Here is a 16459-nt window from a genome sequence, read left to right as displayed (position 1 = left end):
CCAATTCGAAATCAGACTGGGAAATTTAAAAAAAAAAAAAAAAAGGTAAAAATCATGCTTGATTGAGCCTATAATGAAGAGTTTTAGCATTAAAATTGAGTACCTAGGTAGAGATGCTCAAAGGATAATGTCCTGAAAAAGACTTGAATGGGGAAACTTTTGTGCATATGAAATCTTATGAAAGGATATAAAAATAGTATTTTTGTATTTTTAACCTTCAGTTTTACTTTCCTCAATAAAATGTCCCACTAGATGTTACAGGCCCTCTCCTGTTTTTCCAAAATGGTTTCTGTGCTCAGGAGATTCTCTGCTCACGTCTCCCATTGTGCTGCTCTCATCTAACTTGAAAATCAGCACCAAATGAGGCATTTCAGAGGAAAGTGGAGTTCAGTGTTTCTCAAATGTTCTCCCCTGGGTGACATAAAGGCTTTTAGCACAACTGTAGCATTGCAAAAGATACAACAATCAACTTTTCTGGTGTCTTTCCTCCAGCAATGCCATAAGTTAATGCAGATGTTTGCTCAGCAAAGCCATTAATAGGAAACCTTGTATTCAGTAGGACAGATAACACTGCAATGGGGAAAATGAAAGAATGCAAAATTAGAAGAAATTTCCAAAACTGAAAGCATTGCCATACTGTAGACTTTCACTTCATAGTGCCTCAGGGTCTCCCCAGCCTCGTTAGTGGCTATGCAGGTGTATCTTCCAGCACTGTCCTGCTGGGCATTCAGGATCTGCAGGGTCCGCCCACCTGCCAAAGACACCAACCTTTAACAGCACTCACAGCACATTCATTCTTCCCAGTTATTTAAATACTTTTTCCAGCGTATTTCCAACCCTTTGGTCCAAAAGCTGCCCTTTGAAAAGCAGAAAAACTGACTGCTCACTACCATGTGCAACAAATGAGTGCATGATTCATGGCAGTGCTGTGGAGCAGTTCCTGTTGCTTATGGATTCTTGGGAAATTTGCTAACAAATTTCCTCAAGAAATCCATGCAGGGAATTTCTTGAAGATATTTAGCAAAGACTCATTCTTTCTCTGAACACTTGCAGTTAATAAGGTAAGGTATTCATACATCTACAGTAATCCAGTGTTCCCTCTAAAACTTGTTCCCATTTTCCACCTCCATAAATACTAGGGAAAAATGGAGTTCAGTGAGAAATTATTCTAGGGAGAAATTATTGTACTAACTAAAAATGGCAAGCTATTAATGACCTAGAAAATTCCCACCTCATTCTCTTTATTAATTTATATCTCTCTCCATCTAATTTCCACACTTAATTGGAAGTCATTTATATTCATCATTAGCTCATATGAATTTTCCCATAATTTTGCTTGATGGCACAAAAGGATAAATACATAATAAAACACAAATAAACAATCAGTTAATGTGAGGTACTTAAAAATATTGGAATGGGAAGTGCTAGGGAAGTTTAAGAAATCCCAGAATGGTTTGGGCTGGAAGGAACTTAAAGCTCATTCATGGGCAGGAGCATCTTCCACTAGCTCAACTTACTCCAAGCCCCATCCAACCTGGCCTTGGATACTTCCAGGGATGGGGCAGCCACAGCTTCTCTGGGCACCCTGTGTCAGTGCATTGCACTTCATAGAAATATATCCTTTGATTTTTTTAAAGAAGTCTGTACCAGAAAAACACTCAATAAAAGAATCAGGTGTTATTTCCCAATACAAAGAGAGTTTACCTGGCAGAATGCGGATGTTTCTGCTGGACTCTAAGGGATTCCCATCTTTCAGCCAGGTGATGGTGGCTGGGGGGTAGGAATAAGCTTCACAGACCAGTGAGGTGGGGCTGTTGAGGATAACAGTGATATCCTCTGCATTCCCTTGGCTGTCTGCTCCCACAATGCTTGGAGCCACTGGGAAGAACAAAATCAGTAACCAGAGGGAGGAAAGCACCTCTGAAAAGCCCACTTTCTGGTCCCTGTTCAGTCTAGGAATCTGGCTGCAGCCTCAGCTAGCTGGGAGTCCTACAAGTCCTACAAGGAGCACCAAAACCCATACCCAGACAACGTTCAGCTGGTTTTATGTTTTGTCCTGAAGTCAGCAGTGATCCCTAACCAGTGGAATTCACTCCCACCCATGCCTTTGTCAAGCACAGCTCCCCAGGAAGCCAGCCACCACTCCTTGAGCAGAGCTGCTGCTTGATGATCCTGGAAGGAGGGATTAGCCTAGGAACAAGGCTGTGGAAAACAAACTCACCATTGTTTGCACTTTGTTGTGCAATAACCCTCATGGAAAAAAAAAAACCCAAACAAAATGAGGAGTGCAGATGGTTTCAGCTTTTCTGAAGAGATCACAATCTGAAATGCTCTTCAGATGCTCCTTCCTTGAATCACAATAAGCCAAAGTGCTGTCCTGCCCATTCCATAGAGATGATATCCTATGAAGGCTCTCTATGTTCCAGCTCTGCTGTCTAAAGCACAGCACTGGTGTTTCTATTAAATCATTATCACTTACCAATTACTAAGATGCAAAATTCTAGACAGAGAGGCAACCTGTGCACTTGTGTCAAAAAAGCCCTACAGAATTCCAACAGGACTTTCTTCCCAAGTTGCCTGTTCCTCTGCAGGCAGCTGCTCACCAAGCACGTTGAGGCTGTAGGTTTTGCTCCTCTCCCCAGCAGCGTTGGATGCCAGACAGGTGTAGCGCCCCGTGTCCAGGAGCTGCGCCTCGGAGATCTGCAGGGATCGCCTGCTGGACAAGATCCTGGGATCTCCAGCCTCGGCCAGAGCCTGCCCATCCTTCAGCCACGTGACCTGTGGCATGGGGTTCCCTTGATGGAGTCGGGAAAATGGCAAACATGAGTTGGTGTATAACCTCTAGGATATACCAAGATTTCTGAGAAACAGGAAAATACAGTTTCAGGTGTGCTTTTCGTGTACATTCAAGGAGAGAAGGTTTGGAAAAGGCATTCTGAAGTCTCTGAACCACCTGAAGCGATATACACCTCCTCTGAAATTCCACAGGCCTTTGGAGAAGCAATATCGCAGCAACATCCCTCTTGGCTCATCTCATCCAACCTTTGGATCCCACTGAGCTGAAATCCCCTTAAAAACAGGGTGTGCAGCACCAGTAGTGATCTGACCATGGCTTTGATGAGCAAAGGTAAATCATAAACTGTTCTTTTACCTGTCACCTCACACGTCAGGGTAACTCCATGCTTCTCTTTCACTTTCACATCTTCCAGTGCATTTTCCCCCACAATCCCTGGAGGCACTGCAACAGGAAAGGACACAACATCAGCATGGTTTCAGCAACACTGAAACACAACAGGCTTCTTGAGGATGCTGCTAGGAGGGATGAGCCTGGGAACACAGGACTAGGAAAACAAATTCACAACTGTTTGTGCTTGCTTACTCAGTAACTGACATAAAAAAACAGGAGCAATACAGCAGATTCCCAACAAGTGGATGCTGTGCCACAGCTTATCAGTGTTCTCTGCAAATACAGCTAATTCCATGTGAGAATGAACCACTACATATGTCTAAAGGCAACTTGCTGTGGTACAAATTACATTTCTCTAGGGAAGTAGAAGATAAAACACCTAAAATAGCTATCCCCGTCCCCCCCCCACCCTCAAACAGCCAACCCAAGGCAAGGAAACTCCTACTGTATAGCTGACATGTTTCCAAATTATCCTGGTCAGTTTGTGCTTTTGGATGTGGTGGGCAGATTATGAGTATGCTGGGGAGTAGCTGTGCTGGTTAAAAGCTGTGATCAATTATTTCTTTCAAGGTAGATGCATTTGTAGATCAGGCCAAAAGAAACAGGCACTACAAGTCGAAATAGGCATGGAGAATAACAGGTTGAAAAGGAGACCTGTAGTTATTAGAAAGCAGCTCCATCTCCAGGAGATACAGGAAATTTTGTAACAAAAATGTCACAGTAAGGAGCCAGACTTATGTTTTAATAATCCTGCAAAATGCAAACCTTCAGCCTAGAGAGAAGACCTAAGAAGAAAGGAATTAAAATATACTTAACAGTTTATTTGTGATCTCGCTCATTGTTGGAAGCAAACATTTTATCAAAGTAAGAATCATGGAAATATGCAGAATTCATTGTCAACAGAGACAAGAATGTTACATCATATTTCTGATAACTAATGAAAGGTTTAAACTTGAGTGAAGAAAAGAGATGGGGGAAACAAAACTTAAAATCACGACGTTCAGGACTTAAGTCAGACCAGAAGTTACTACTATTGATAAACAAAGACAACAACTCGTTGCTTTCACTCCAAAATAATACAGTAAGTCATCAACACATCTCAATTTCAAAAATATGGCAAATTCAAACCAAAGCCTTTTTAAATATATAAATATTGTGCTTATTACACCAAGCTCTGCCTGCAAACTGCTGTGCCTATGATAATAATCCATAAAAATCCTGGCATGTCTGTGTACAGTCCCACTGACAGTGACTGGTGAGGATTCTCATTCCAGTAACTTTCTTCTAGAAAGACAAATTACTGGGGGGAGGGAAGAGAATACTAACAATGGAATTTTCCACTTGAAATCAGCTTCACTGAGCATTTTTCTTCAAGGAAAACAAAGCCTAATGCAATAGAGATTCCCAGAACCCTCAAGAACACCCTGCTTCTAAAACCCTCCAAAGAAAACAGTCAGACAATGAATGCTTTCCAGTGTTTATCCATCTCATCCATTCTACCACACTTACACTTCCATGAGCTCATCAAATAAACATGAACTGACTTGAATGGGAGTTATCATTTACTGGCTGAATATGCCCAAGTCAGCTGAAGGCAAGGGAAGATGAGGGTGAAAGAAAGGAAAGGAAGGAAAGGAAAGGAAACTGAGAACAAATTCGACACAGTAATGCTGAGAGAAAACTTGCACTGTGCCAGGTCTGACAGTTACTGATAAAAATAACAGTTATTAAATCAAGAAGCAGTGTTTTCTGGGGAAAACACTGATTTGCAAAACTAAGCAATGTGATAGAATAATACATTAATGGTTCCAAACAGCATCTAAAGAGCCTGCTGGACAACTCCTGGTCTAAAACATCAGTAGGACCACCCCCTATTGCATTGGTTTATAACCTCTGTCATACTAAAGGCTCTGCTGACTGAACATTTCCACTGCATTGGAGCTGGGATTGCTGATCCTGGAGAAGAGAAGGCTGTGGAAAGACTCTGGAGCCCCTTCTAGGACCTCAATGGGCTCCAGGAGAGCTGGAGAAGAACTTTGGACAAGGCTCTGGAGAGATAGGACGAGGAAGAATGGCTTCCTACTGCCAGAGGGAAAGGATAGATGGAATATTGGGAAGGAATATGTGAGGGTGGGGAGGTTGTGGCACAGGTTTCCATCCCTGAAAGTACCCACAGCCAGGCTGGACAGCACTTGGAGCAGCCTGGGATAGTGGTGCTCATGGCGGGAGGGTGGGAGTGGTTAGAATGAGGCAGGCTTTAAGGTCCCTTCCAACCTTCCAGGTTTCTATGATTCTGTGTAGAAGAACCTTATCTTTACAACCTAATTTTCTGTCTGTGGTATCAAATGCACTTTTTTCCCCTAATGATGCACGTTTTGGCATAATATTTTTTAAAATACCAGCAAAGTATACCGAATACCCTCCCTCTTACTGTATAAACCCCTCTCTTGTGCTGTTCCAAATCCAAGCAGGTACTCACCCAGAACAGAGAGGTAGAAGTCCTTCCTGGCCTCTCCTGCAGCGTTGGTCACCACACAGGTGTAATGTCCCTCGTCTGCCACGCCCACAGGGCTGAGCCGCAGTGTCCGGCCCCCTGAGACAGCCAAAACAGCATCAGAGTCCTGCTCTGCCCCCCAGCACCACCCCAGGGCTGGGCAGGGCACACACACCCTGCTCTGCCCCCCAGCACCACCCCAGGGCTGATCAGGGCACACACACCCTGCTCCACTGCACGGGATTCATGGATTGGCACTTAGGACATGGCAGGAATGCTGTGCTTGTAACACACACTGCTGGGCAGGAAATTAGGACAGCACACAGTGCTTGAGACAGCAGGGTTTTCAATCACAAGAGTGCTTTCCTGTACTGAGATTCTAGATGAGTATTCAGGAAAATTAATAATGCCTCATCAGTGCTTTTTATGTGTGTACACACAAAAACAAGCTTATTTCTATAAATACCTTGTATTATAAATACCCTTAAGGTATTTTCATATATATAGATAAGGAATAAAATTCCACTTCGCCCTTCTAGCATTTACATTAATTGTGCCATCAATAGTAATAGTAACAGCCGATAATAGCACTGGTTTACATGCAATGGTTTAAAAGAACAGATTCTTCTTGACTCTTTGTACAGACATGCTCATTTAAAAGGAAGATTTGCAAGTATATTTGACCAAAGATCAGGAATATCCCTGCTTTGCCATCACAGAGTAACTTCTCTTTCCTTTCTTTTTGGCACAGGAACAGCAGAACAGACATCAGGGAGCATTTGAGATTGAAGCCAAAGGTGGCAGCCAGCCTGTAGCTTTTCCCAGTTTCTGGTTAGCAGCTCTCCCATCAGCAACCATTCCCTAATCCACACTACACTCGCCCTAGGCAGCTCCTGTCTGTGGCTATCACTGTTGAGACACAGCCCAAAACGTGATGATCCTGGTCATGCACTTGGAGGAACAAACTGCTAAGCTGGTTAATGAATGTGGCTCTACCCAAGGAATCCTGCCTGCCAGAGGGAGCACTGGGAGACTGAGGGAGACTCAGGTCTTCCAGCCTCATGTCTGCCTCATCCCTTCTCCCATCCACCCCTGCACAAGGCCAAAACAGAAGTAGAAACCTGCCTGCAGGAGACTGTGGCCTTCCCTGGCATCACACACCAGAGCACACCCAGCTCTCCAGTGCTGAGGCAGATTTTCTACATTTGGCAAAACAAAAGCTCTTCTCCTTCCTAAAGCCCATGTACAGCTTAGGGCATGGGCTGCATGGGAAGCAGGAAGGGTACAGTGGATTTTTCTTTTCTTTTTCCCAGAAGATATGCAGGAAGGATCATCAAAAGCAAGCATCGGTATTTGGACAATGCTCTCAAGCACTGGGTGGGGTTGTTGGGGTATCCTGTGCAGGGCCAGGAGTTGGACTGGATGGTCCTTGTGGGTCCCTTCCAGCTCAGGATATTCTGTGATTCCATTATCTGAATTAACTGACTAAAAGCTGGCAGCAGTGTGTCCACACACTGAAATGATCTACAATGCCAAGTATGTTTTCAGTCAACAGAACCAATATCTTGGTTTGGCAAAGTATTTAACTCCAAAATTAGAGGAGGATTTTTGTTATTGTTGTTTTTTACAGTTTTACAAGCACAAATAAAGCTCCAAGTGGCCATGCTGGCTACAGTTCACTACCACAACATGTAGCTTTTTGAAGCACAAAGTTTGGAGGAAAACAAAGCCCTGAGCCCTGGCGTGTTTCCCCTCCCACACAATAAACATCTTTTTCTCTCTCCCTTCCTGACTCTCGATTAGGGAGGTGAGATTAGTGTGGGTGTAGAAAGCAACAGGCAGGACAGAACCAACCAAGCCCCGAAGATGTTAATTTTGTTGACGGTAACTTGAGACAGAAGGGAATGCAGAGCAGCTCCCAGAGCCAGGTTCAAACTGGGAAATAATCACACACCCACTTCCTTTTTCCACACACCATATGCAAAAATGGGAAAGCATAGGACAAAACTATGTGTAACATTAAAAGCTGCACTAATTAAAATATCCTGGAGCTTATCAGCTTCAAATGCAGTCTTAGCTGAGCTCTTAAACACCTTCCAGCTCTTTACCTGTCTGATAATCAGTTTTCTTAGGTTCATGATGCAGGCTTTGCAGGGTGGCTATCACAGTGTATTAGAAACTCCATCAAAACTTATTGCCATGAGATTTCTACTTGCCAGTGGCAAATCCAAGGTCAAAGAAACAACACAGTCAGAAATGCTTTTACATGCATTTACATGCCTCATTTCTTTGGTTTCATATACAGACCCATAGAAATTAGAGATGTGCTTTGGTTTTTGTAATTTGTTCTTTCAAAGACTTTTCCTCTTTAAATGGTAAAACAACTGTGAAGAGGAAGAGGTGGAGAAAAAATAAATAGGAGAGCCAATGAAGAGTATTTCTGGGCATGACAAATTGAGATGTTGCCATCTGCCCTCCAGCTTTTGTACCTGAGAGGATCCGCACCGAGCTGTTTAAGGTGATGGGCAACCCATTCTTAAGCCACGTGATTGTTGGCAAGGGGATTCCTGAGGCTTCACAAACCAGGGAGATGGGATTCTTCTCCACAGTACTGATGTTTTCAGGCAGCTGCAGGTAACCACCAATGCTTGGGGGAACTACAGCAAAGAGTAAGGAAAAGCCATACTTCAGAACAAATACCAATTCATTTTGCCCACAAAATGTTGTGTCATCCAAATATTAGTTTACTGAGGGTAAGCAGCAGGGTGGTCTTGGTTAAACCTTAATTTCTCTCTCCAACAACAGAATGTTTCCCATCATGACACTCACCCCAATATCACGTAAAATTGTACCTTATCCTGCTTATCTTGATCGACAAAGCCACTCAGGGTAGATTGATAGTTACAGAAAGAGGGCTACAATTTTAAAATACTCAGGAGTTATAAACCAAGATTTGGGCTTTTCCTAACACTGCAAGTAGAGCTGCATCCGCTGCAGCAGATCCAGGAGGTGCACTGAGCTCCACACCACTGGCACGCAGTGGTGGATTTCCATGTACCCCCACTCACCGTGGACGCTGAGGTCGTACTTCCTGTCGGCCAGGCCGGCGGCGTTGGTGGCCACGCAGACGTAGCGGCCGGTGTCGGACACCTGGGCACGCTCCAGCCGCAGGACACGGCCCCCGGCCAGCACCGCCACGTCCCTGCCGCTGCCCAGCGCCCGCCCGTCCTTCAGCCACGTCACCGCCGGCTCAGGAATGCCCTGAGCCTCGCACTCCAGGGATATTTCACTTCCCTGCGTGACAATGACCTCTGACGGGTGGGGACCACTGCTCGATATAGTTGGTCGAGCTAGGGAGGAACAAGGGACACAGTGTAAGAGTCAACTGGAAGCTGCACTTCAGAATCTTCACCTGCTGCTGAGTCAGTTTTTCAGAGCAGCAGGGCCAGTAAAAGGCAAATCAGCTCCTTTCCCTCTCTCTCACAGCATAAAATAAAAATGTTTTTTAAAATGTTAACTTACAGGCAATTTTTAAAATGCAAACAAGCAAAAAAATTAAATTAAAAAATACTGTCCCCACACTATCAATCCCTACAGATTTTGGAAGATTTTCTTCTCTGTGGGCTTGTTTAAAAATACCTTCTTTTGTTCCCAACAAAAATATAATAAAGTCTAAGGGAATGAAGGGAAATCTAATTTTTGTCAGTTGTCATCACTACTGCAGCTTGAGGGCAAGACTGAAGGGGTTACATCAGTGGATTGTGCAGTTTCAAAAGGGATATGCAATATCTTGGTCAAGCTACAGGTCCAAATTGCCAAAATTTTAATGACATAACACTCTCCTTGAACTACCTCTAAACTGTCCTACAGCCAGCACTCTGTCTCTGGAGACCCTGCAGCTCAACATCACTGCCCGGCTCACCTTCCCATAACATTACTGCACAACTGGTAAACCATGATCAGAGTTTTCCTGGCACTTACTGTACACTTGCAGGCTGTACTCTTTGGTGGCACTCCCAGCCACGTTTGAAGCAATGCAGGTGTAAGATGCAGCATCAGACCTGTCAGCAACTGCAACCTGGAGCTGTCTGCCCCCAGACAGCACCCGCACCCTTCCCGATGGCTCCGGCACCACAGGAGAGCCTGCAAAACACCTTCTGTCACATAAAACCACACAAGCTGCCAGGAGCAAATGAAAGTCATGTGGTGTGAAGTCTACTGGTTTAATCAAAAGGACTGACTTGCACATTTGCCCATTTTAGAAGTACTCTCTCAGTTTTCCCAGAGAGCAGGAACTCAGCACCAGTAGATCCTGAGGACTTTCTCAGTGTTTAGAAATTAATTTAGGTTTCACACTGTGTGCTGTGTGTCACAGGTTCTTCTTAGGAAATCCTCAGCAGAAACATGACAGCAAACTCCCATTGCATTCTCTGAGAGCTCAGATTATCCATTTTCATCTTTCCAACTGCAGGGAGACTTACTGACAGAAGGAATGCACCTGCCATGGATTCTTTTAGAAGTTTAATCTTCATTTCCCTCTTGTGCATTCCCTCTCTACAAAGTGCATCAAAAAAATATACTGCTGAAAAATATACTCTTCCTTTCTAACTGCTTTTCTAGACTTTCTAGCAGGTTTAAGTCTCCTTCCTGATATTAAGTGCACACACATTAGCCTTGCAGTGCATTTACATGTCATGGCTTCCAAGAGATAGGGTTTAAAAAGAACTTCCAAGACACAGGGATTAAAAAGAACTTCCTGTTCTCTGAATATGTTATGCATTGGAAAAAGTGTTCTGTAATTAAAACCTGCTCTTTCCATGAGCCGAAATTAATTAAAGCAAGTACATATTATATTGAATTGTTTTGCTTAGAAAAACACAAATATAAGTAAGATTTATTAATAACACAAGAATTAACACAGAGAAAAAGTAAATTCTCTTTATTTTGCCCTGTATTCTGTCTCCACGAGTGCTTAAAAGGTGCTGAAAATAGCTGGCTTTGTCTTCCAACTCCTAAAGAGGTGTTTGGCGATGTAACTTTAACCCCTAAAGCAAAAGGTGTGCAGACTACTCTTGAACAAGATGCGAGGGGAGAAAGGGTTTTGTGTATCCCCAAAGCAATTACAACTACACACATCTTCACCACTTGGCATGATGCCATGGCCGCAGATTTAAAACCAGCTCAGAGAATCTGTGATATGCAGTGGATCACAGGGCAGAAACTCAAATTCACACCAAGGAACTCCCAGTGACCCTGGCCTTGACATTTGGGACCCACTAACAAGTCTTAAAATCCCAGAATGGTTTGGGTTGGAAGGAACCTTAAAGATCATCTCATTCCACCTCTCTGCCATGGACCTGGACACCTTCCACTTGCTCAAAAGAGAATAATCTGCTCCTGGAGTTCATGTTACCCAATGCCAGGACTACACAGATATCTGCACACCTGAGCTCCTCAGAACACACCATCTAAAATGGACACAAAATGAAAAGCAAACCCACAGATCAGAGTTATCCCATTTGCTTTATAAAACAGACAATTGGCAGTTACCCACCATTCTTTTTCCAGGTGAGACTGGGTGGTGGGATGCCACTGGACTCACAGATGAGGCTAATCAAGCTCCCTTCAGTGACTGTCAGCTGAGAGCTGTAATCTGAGCCAGAAATACTTGGTGACACTGCAAAGAAAAGCCAAATAAGTGCAGCCTTTGAAACAACACATTATCAGACATCAGTAAACCCCAAATTACCCTCATTCAAATCTCTCCCATACAGCTCTGAAGCAATGACAAGGATTGTCTCCTCAATGCTAACCATGCCCTGGGTAGGGAACAATACACATGAGAATGACTGCATCCATCCTTTTGGGCTCCAAGGGCTGCTGCATGCACAGCCTTTATTTTGGGCTGCCTTTAATGGACTTCACTGAACAAAGATGGTTTGGGGAACTTTGTCAAGTGACTCCAACTCTAAGAGCTTGCCTCATTCATGGCCTCAGCTAATATACCCACAGAGATAATCACCAGTAACTTTTAAAATTCAGCCTACATTTTTACTTTGAATTTTTCCTGCATCAGCACACTGGCTGCCACATCCAAAGGCTATGGATCCCACTCCTCTGATCACCCTCCTGCAACAGAAGGATCACTTTGCTTTACAGCTCTGTGACTCTAAACCAGCTGCAGACAAAAGGGACCAGTGTTTTACGCTGATTCTCAAAGTCTTAAAGCACTTTGGTTCAATCCCTAGGGAAGGGCTAATTGCCTCTCAGGAATCAGGGAATGATCTTCATCAGATGAAAATAGAGTAGGTAGAGACCAAGAAAAAGCAGAGGAGATTGTAGGTTGAACTTGGCAAATAAAACCTCCCAGGTGAACAATTTATGCAGCACTTTTTAAATGCATGTGACAATAGCCAGCTTCTCCTGACACCTCCAGCTCTCCAGTAGCAACCAGGTGTGTGGGGTTTGAATCAACACTGCCAAGGGCCTTATGGTACTGCCTACTTTACCCTTTATTTGTCTTGCTTCCAGCCAGGACAAGCCTGTGTTATTCTCTTAATTTAACTCATTGGCTGGCTCGTGGGTCCACACTTAGCTCCAAGGATCTCACAAATTCTCAGAAGGATACATTTCATGGATTTAAAATGTCAAAATATGGCAAGGAGGACTTTGGATGCTGTGGCATAAATGGAAACTATAATTCTAAACAATTATCCACAGATGGCTTTCACAGGCAGCCTGTGGTTTCCATCAAGCTTATCCCATCAAAGCTGCTAACTAGCAAAGAATTATCCCTCCATTCAAATCCTACTGGAATGGTTCTACTGCACAAAGGAACAAATCTAAATCCCCCCAGCAAAGGTCCTGTGCAAAAATCTGGGAGAGAGAGAGGAGAGCAGAAGCTGACCTCCACAGTAACTGACCTCCATAGTAAATGGTATTTGCTTCAGCATAGGAAAATGGCATGGTACTACAACACTAACCTCTAACTCAAATGCCGTGAATCGATCTTTTAATAATGACAGTCATTAAATCTGAACTGAAAAATGTCATTTCAGTGTTACAAACCGTCATACGTAATTCTAGTCTTATGACTCCAAAGCAAGAAATTGATTTATAATAGTAAACCAGGGACATTTCAATTTGTACATGAGAAGAAAATGATGGTGCAGAAAACCCCCTCAAAAGCCATTATTAAAATAATGTCCTAAGCCACATTCATTATAGAGCCATAGAAAAAATTTATTAAAGTTGTTTTTATGATTCAGCACTAATAAGTTTGTAATGCAGCTTTTATTTATCTGAATTTCCAATGCTTCAGCATTTCAGTAAGTGGAAAGTTGGTATGTTACTTTAAATGGCATTAAAGCTATGGATCCAAACCCAGGTATTTATAATAGAATCATGATCACAGAATCTTGTGGGTTGGAAGGGACCTTAAAGATCATCATGTTCCAATCCCCTGCCATGAGAAGAGATGCCTTTCACTAGTTATAGATCTAACTGCTCTTACTCCTGCAAGCTCAAAGGTCTGTAGAGTAATTTGTGTTAATTTAGAAATAAATTAAAGCGATTTGAAAAATGTGTGCACTGTCCTGGGCATGTTCAACTACAGCAAATACAACAATATATCCCTGTATGTGCCTCAGCAACTGAGTGTTGATGAACTACAGAGGATTTCAGTGTCTCAGATCGTAATTCAGCCCTGAGCTTCATTCCCATTTCTGGAATAAGCTTAATAAATCTTACCCCAAATATTGACATTATAGTTCTTCTCAGTTTTCCCAGCAACATTGGTCGCTTCGCAAGTGTAGCGTCCGGTGTCCTGCACTTGAGCTCCTTCAATCTGGGGACAAAAGGAAAACCTTGATTTTTTCTTTGTACATAGTTATTAATGAAATGTCTAGGGAGAGGGGGCTCAGGTTTCAATTTTATTTTTACATATGTCTCCCAGAATATTATTAATAGACCACAGGTCTCTGCCATCCCTCCCTCCACACCCTCTGTTCTCTGCTGCCCCAGAGAGCCGTGCTGTCCCACCCCCACGGAGGGTGCAGCTGCCCAGGAGGGAGCCCCAGCTTGCTGCGTGCCCAGCTTACCCTCAGCACGCTGCCATCTGCAGAGATGCCCAGGCCTGGCTTCTCCAGCAAGGGCCGCCCGTCCCTGAGCCAGGCCAGGCGCGGCGGGGGCACGGCGCTGCCCTGGCACCGCAGCTCCAGCGCCTGGCCCAGCAGCACCGACACGTTCTGCTCCTCGCCCACGATGTCGGGGGGAACTGCACCAACACAAGCACACACTTGGTTACCTTGGAAAAGCCCTCTGAGACCACCAAGTCCAGCCATTCCCCAGCACGGTCCCCAGGAACAACATCCAAAGGTCTTAAATTCCCCCAGGGATGGCAACTCCATCCCTGCCCCAGGCAGATGTACCAGTGCCTGAGCATCCTTTCTGTGAAGAATTGTTCCTAATATCCAACCTGAACCTCCCCTGGCACAACCTGAGGCTGTTTCCTCTTGTCCTATTGCTCAAACCAAGGGACCTTTGGGCACTGAAGATTTCACAGAGCAAACATAATGTGGAGTTAAGGGACTTCACTGTGCAAAGACAAAATGACACACCTTCAGTTACGCATAACTTCAGTTTCCTTTATTCCACAAAAAACACAATAATGATTTTTGTTATTTACAGAATACCTTCCACACAAAATACACACTAGTGAGGTATCAGCTACAGTAAAAAAAACCCTTTAAATGTAGCTAGAAAGGAAAACGCCCAGTACATAAAAATGGGGGGGATGCATTCCTCCAAGAAGAAAAAAGAGCTGCTGAGTGAAAAAGCTCATTATAACATCATAAGATAACAATCAACCCCAGAAGCTGAAAATGTCTTAAGCTGCTCCAGACAGTGCCAAGAAGGATTCTTGACTTTAAGGAAAAGTCTGACCTACAGATAATTTGTCCAGAGATGGCCAAATACAGCTGACAGAATAAGAATTTACATGGTCAACAAGCAAATCAATGGGTTAATGACTTAATCAATAAATCATAATCTACAAGTAGCCCATGTATAAGGTCTGTGTGGGATCTACTAATTATTGCAGTTGTTGGCACTGAGCATTATATTCACATTTGTCCTGCAGTTCAGTGGTAACCTCATTTTTACACTATTATTTCCAAATCAGACAGTAGGAAAATCTCCTTTTGAAAAGAAAGTTTTCTGTGTAGAAACACAAAAACCCAAACCATTGGACACTTTAATTGAAACCCATTAGCTGTTCTTGAACAGTATCAGGATTTATGAAAACACATTTTTCTCCTCATTAAAAATATTGTGTTTCCACAACCAGAAAAACAAAAGTAACTGAGAAGGCAACTGAGAACTAAACCTTGAACACAGCAAGTCAGAAATTTTCCATAGGGAAAGTGTTCATGGCTGCAATCAAAAAGAACACAGGCAAAATACAACCCACCAAGAAGCTGACCAGGACCAAATATAAGAACCTTTATTGTCACATTTCCTTTGTCATTTAGTTTTGGGATCCATGACCCCAGACCCTGAGGGTCTGAGTGCACGGAACTTTGGGGGAGAGAAGGGAGGCAGTGGGACTGTCTGTGAGAGAAAGCACACTAGGTTAATCACACACAGGAGACCAGAATGTGTCCCAAAGTGGCACTCAGGGGACAGCAAGACAAGGTGGCCTAAAAAGACCAGGAACAATCAAGCTTTGTGTTTCTTGCCCAGGAAATTCAGAGGAGAACTGCTGATTTTGTTATTTTGCAAATAAGGAAACTGCTGATTTTCCCTCAATTATTTGCAAACTGATTTAATCAGTTTGTAAATAATTTAGGGAAAAGCTTTGTCCCTGTGGATAAGAAATACAGCAAGTGAAAAAAATCTGTTTATCTTTTTGTCATTCTAGAACTCACAAAGGTCCAGGTTCTTTATGAGTATTGTGGAACTTAGACTTGAAAGCTGATCCATTCTGGCAGAAGGCAAATTTATTTCCGAAGACTTTTCAACCAATTACTTTTCCTCTCAGCAAAATGAATTGAAATGTGCTCAAAAGGAAACTGGGTTTATGACACAGACACTAAAGCACTTATTTCTGAAGGAACAGGTTTTAAAATTAATCTAATTATGCTCATAGTAACTGTACATAACTGAGCTTGTTTCAACTCCTGTCTCAGTGCACATTTCCAACCAACCCAGCTCTAACTCTGCTCCAAATTACTTTCCTCCTGTGGCTTCTTAATTAGATTGCCCTTATGAGGTAAGTCTGAAGAGCAATATTACTTTTTGGTGACAGCCTCACTCAAGCTGGTCCTGCAGCTGAGCTCAACCCTGGCCAGCTTCTAATACAACACTAATTTTAAACATACACAACTCCTAACTCTTTTCATTTCCTCCAGCTAAAATGGACAGATGTTCCAGAAAATACAAGAGGAATAATAAATATATCTATGTCACTTTACACAGACATACACACCTGTCCTCAAACTCCAAAGGACACCTTCATATTCCTTGCTCTAGACATAACATGTTCCAGCCTATATTAACTTTGGCTCACTTGCCACAGCAGAGTCCTGGGTTTCTAACTGCCCCTTCTAGATGCAAAAGTTACCAGGACTTTAGTCAGGGGTACCCCAACCAAGGGAGACAATTCTGAAAGCCAAACTCAAGAACAAATAACTTGCCCAGCTGCCCCTTCTTAGAACTCATGCAAACTCCTAACTTTTCTTGCAAGGTTATCCACAGGGGATTGCCATAATGCCAGAGAC

The 16459-nt window shown here is 43.3% G+C and overlaps 1 protein-coding gene across 2 annotated transcripts in view; it reads right to left on the bottom strand.

Annotated features, from left to right (window-relative positions):
• The window catches only part of HMCN1 (hemicentin 1), a 166013-nt gene that overhangs the window by 51535 nt on the left and 98019 nt on the right, over positions 1 to 16459 (bottom strand). For both annotated transcript variants that reach the window (XM_021525146.3, XM_085586606.1), the window contains exons 41-51: positions 13781 to 13956; positions 13431 to 13527; positions 11236 to 11358; positions 9663 to 9824; positions 8750 to 9031; positions 8171 to 8338; positions 5667 to 5780; positions 3152 to 3238; positions 2604 to 2795; positions 1705 to 1878; positions 638 to 751 (exon numbers count right to left, since the gene is read on the bottom strand). In XM_021525146.3, the coding sequence (XP_021380821.2) occupies positions 638 to 751; positions 1705 to 1878; positions 2604 to 2795; positions 3152 to 3238; positions 5667 to 5780; positions 8171 to 8338; positions 8750 to 9031; positions 9663 to 9824; positions 11236 to 11358; positions 13431 to 13527; positions 13781 to 13956 (1689 nt within the window). The remainder of the gene's footprint in view (positions 1 to 637; positions 752 to 1704; positions 1879 to 2603; positions 2796 to 3151; positions 3239 to 5666; positions 5781 to 8170; positions 8339 to 8749; positions 9032 to 9662; positions 9825 to 11235; positions 11359 to 13430; positions 13528 to 13780; positions 13957 to 16459) is intronic.

This window comes from Lonchura striata, chromosome 8, assembly GCF_050655825.1.
Source record: "Lonchura striata isolate lonStrDom1 chromosome 8, ASM5065582v1, whole genome shotgun sequence".
Classification (NCBI taxonomy): domain Eukaryota; kingdom Metazoa; phylum Chordata; class Aves; order Passeriformes; family Estrildidae; genus Lonchura; species Lonchura striata.
The sequence above is the reverse complement of the archived record's forward strand: the minus strand, read 5'-3'. Positions and strand labels throughout refer to the sequence as shown.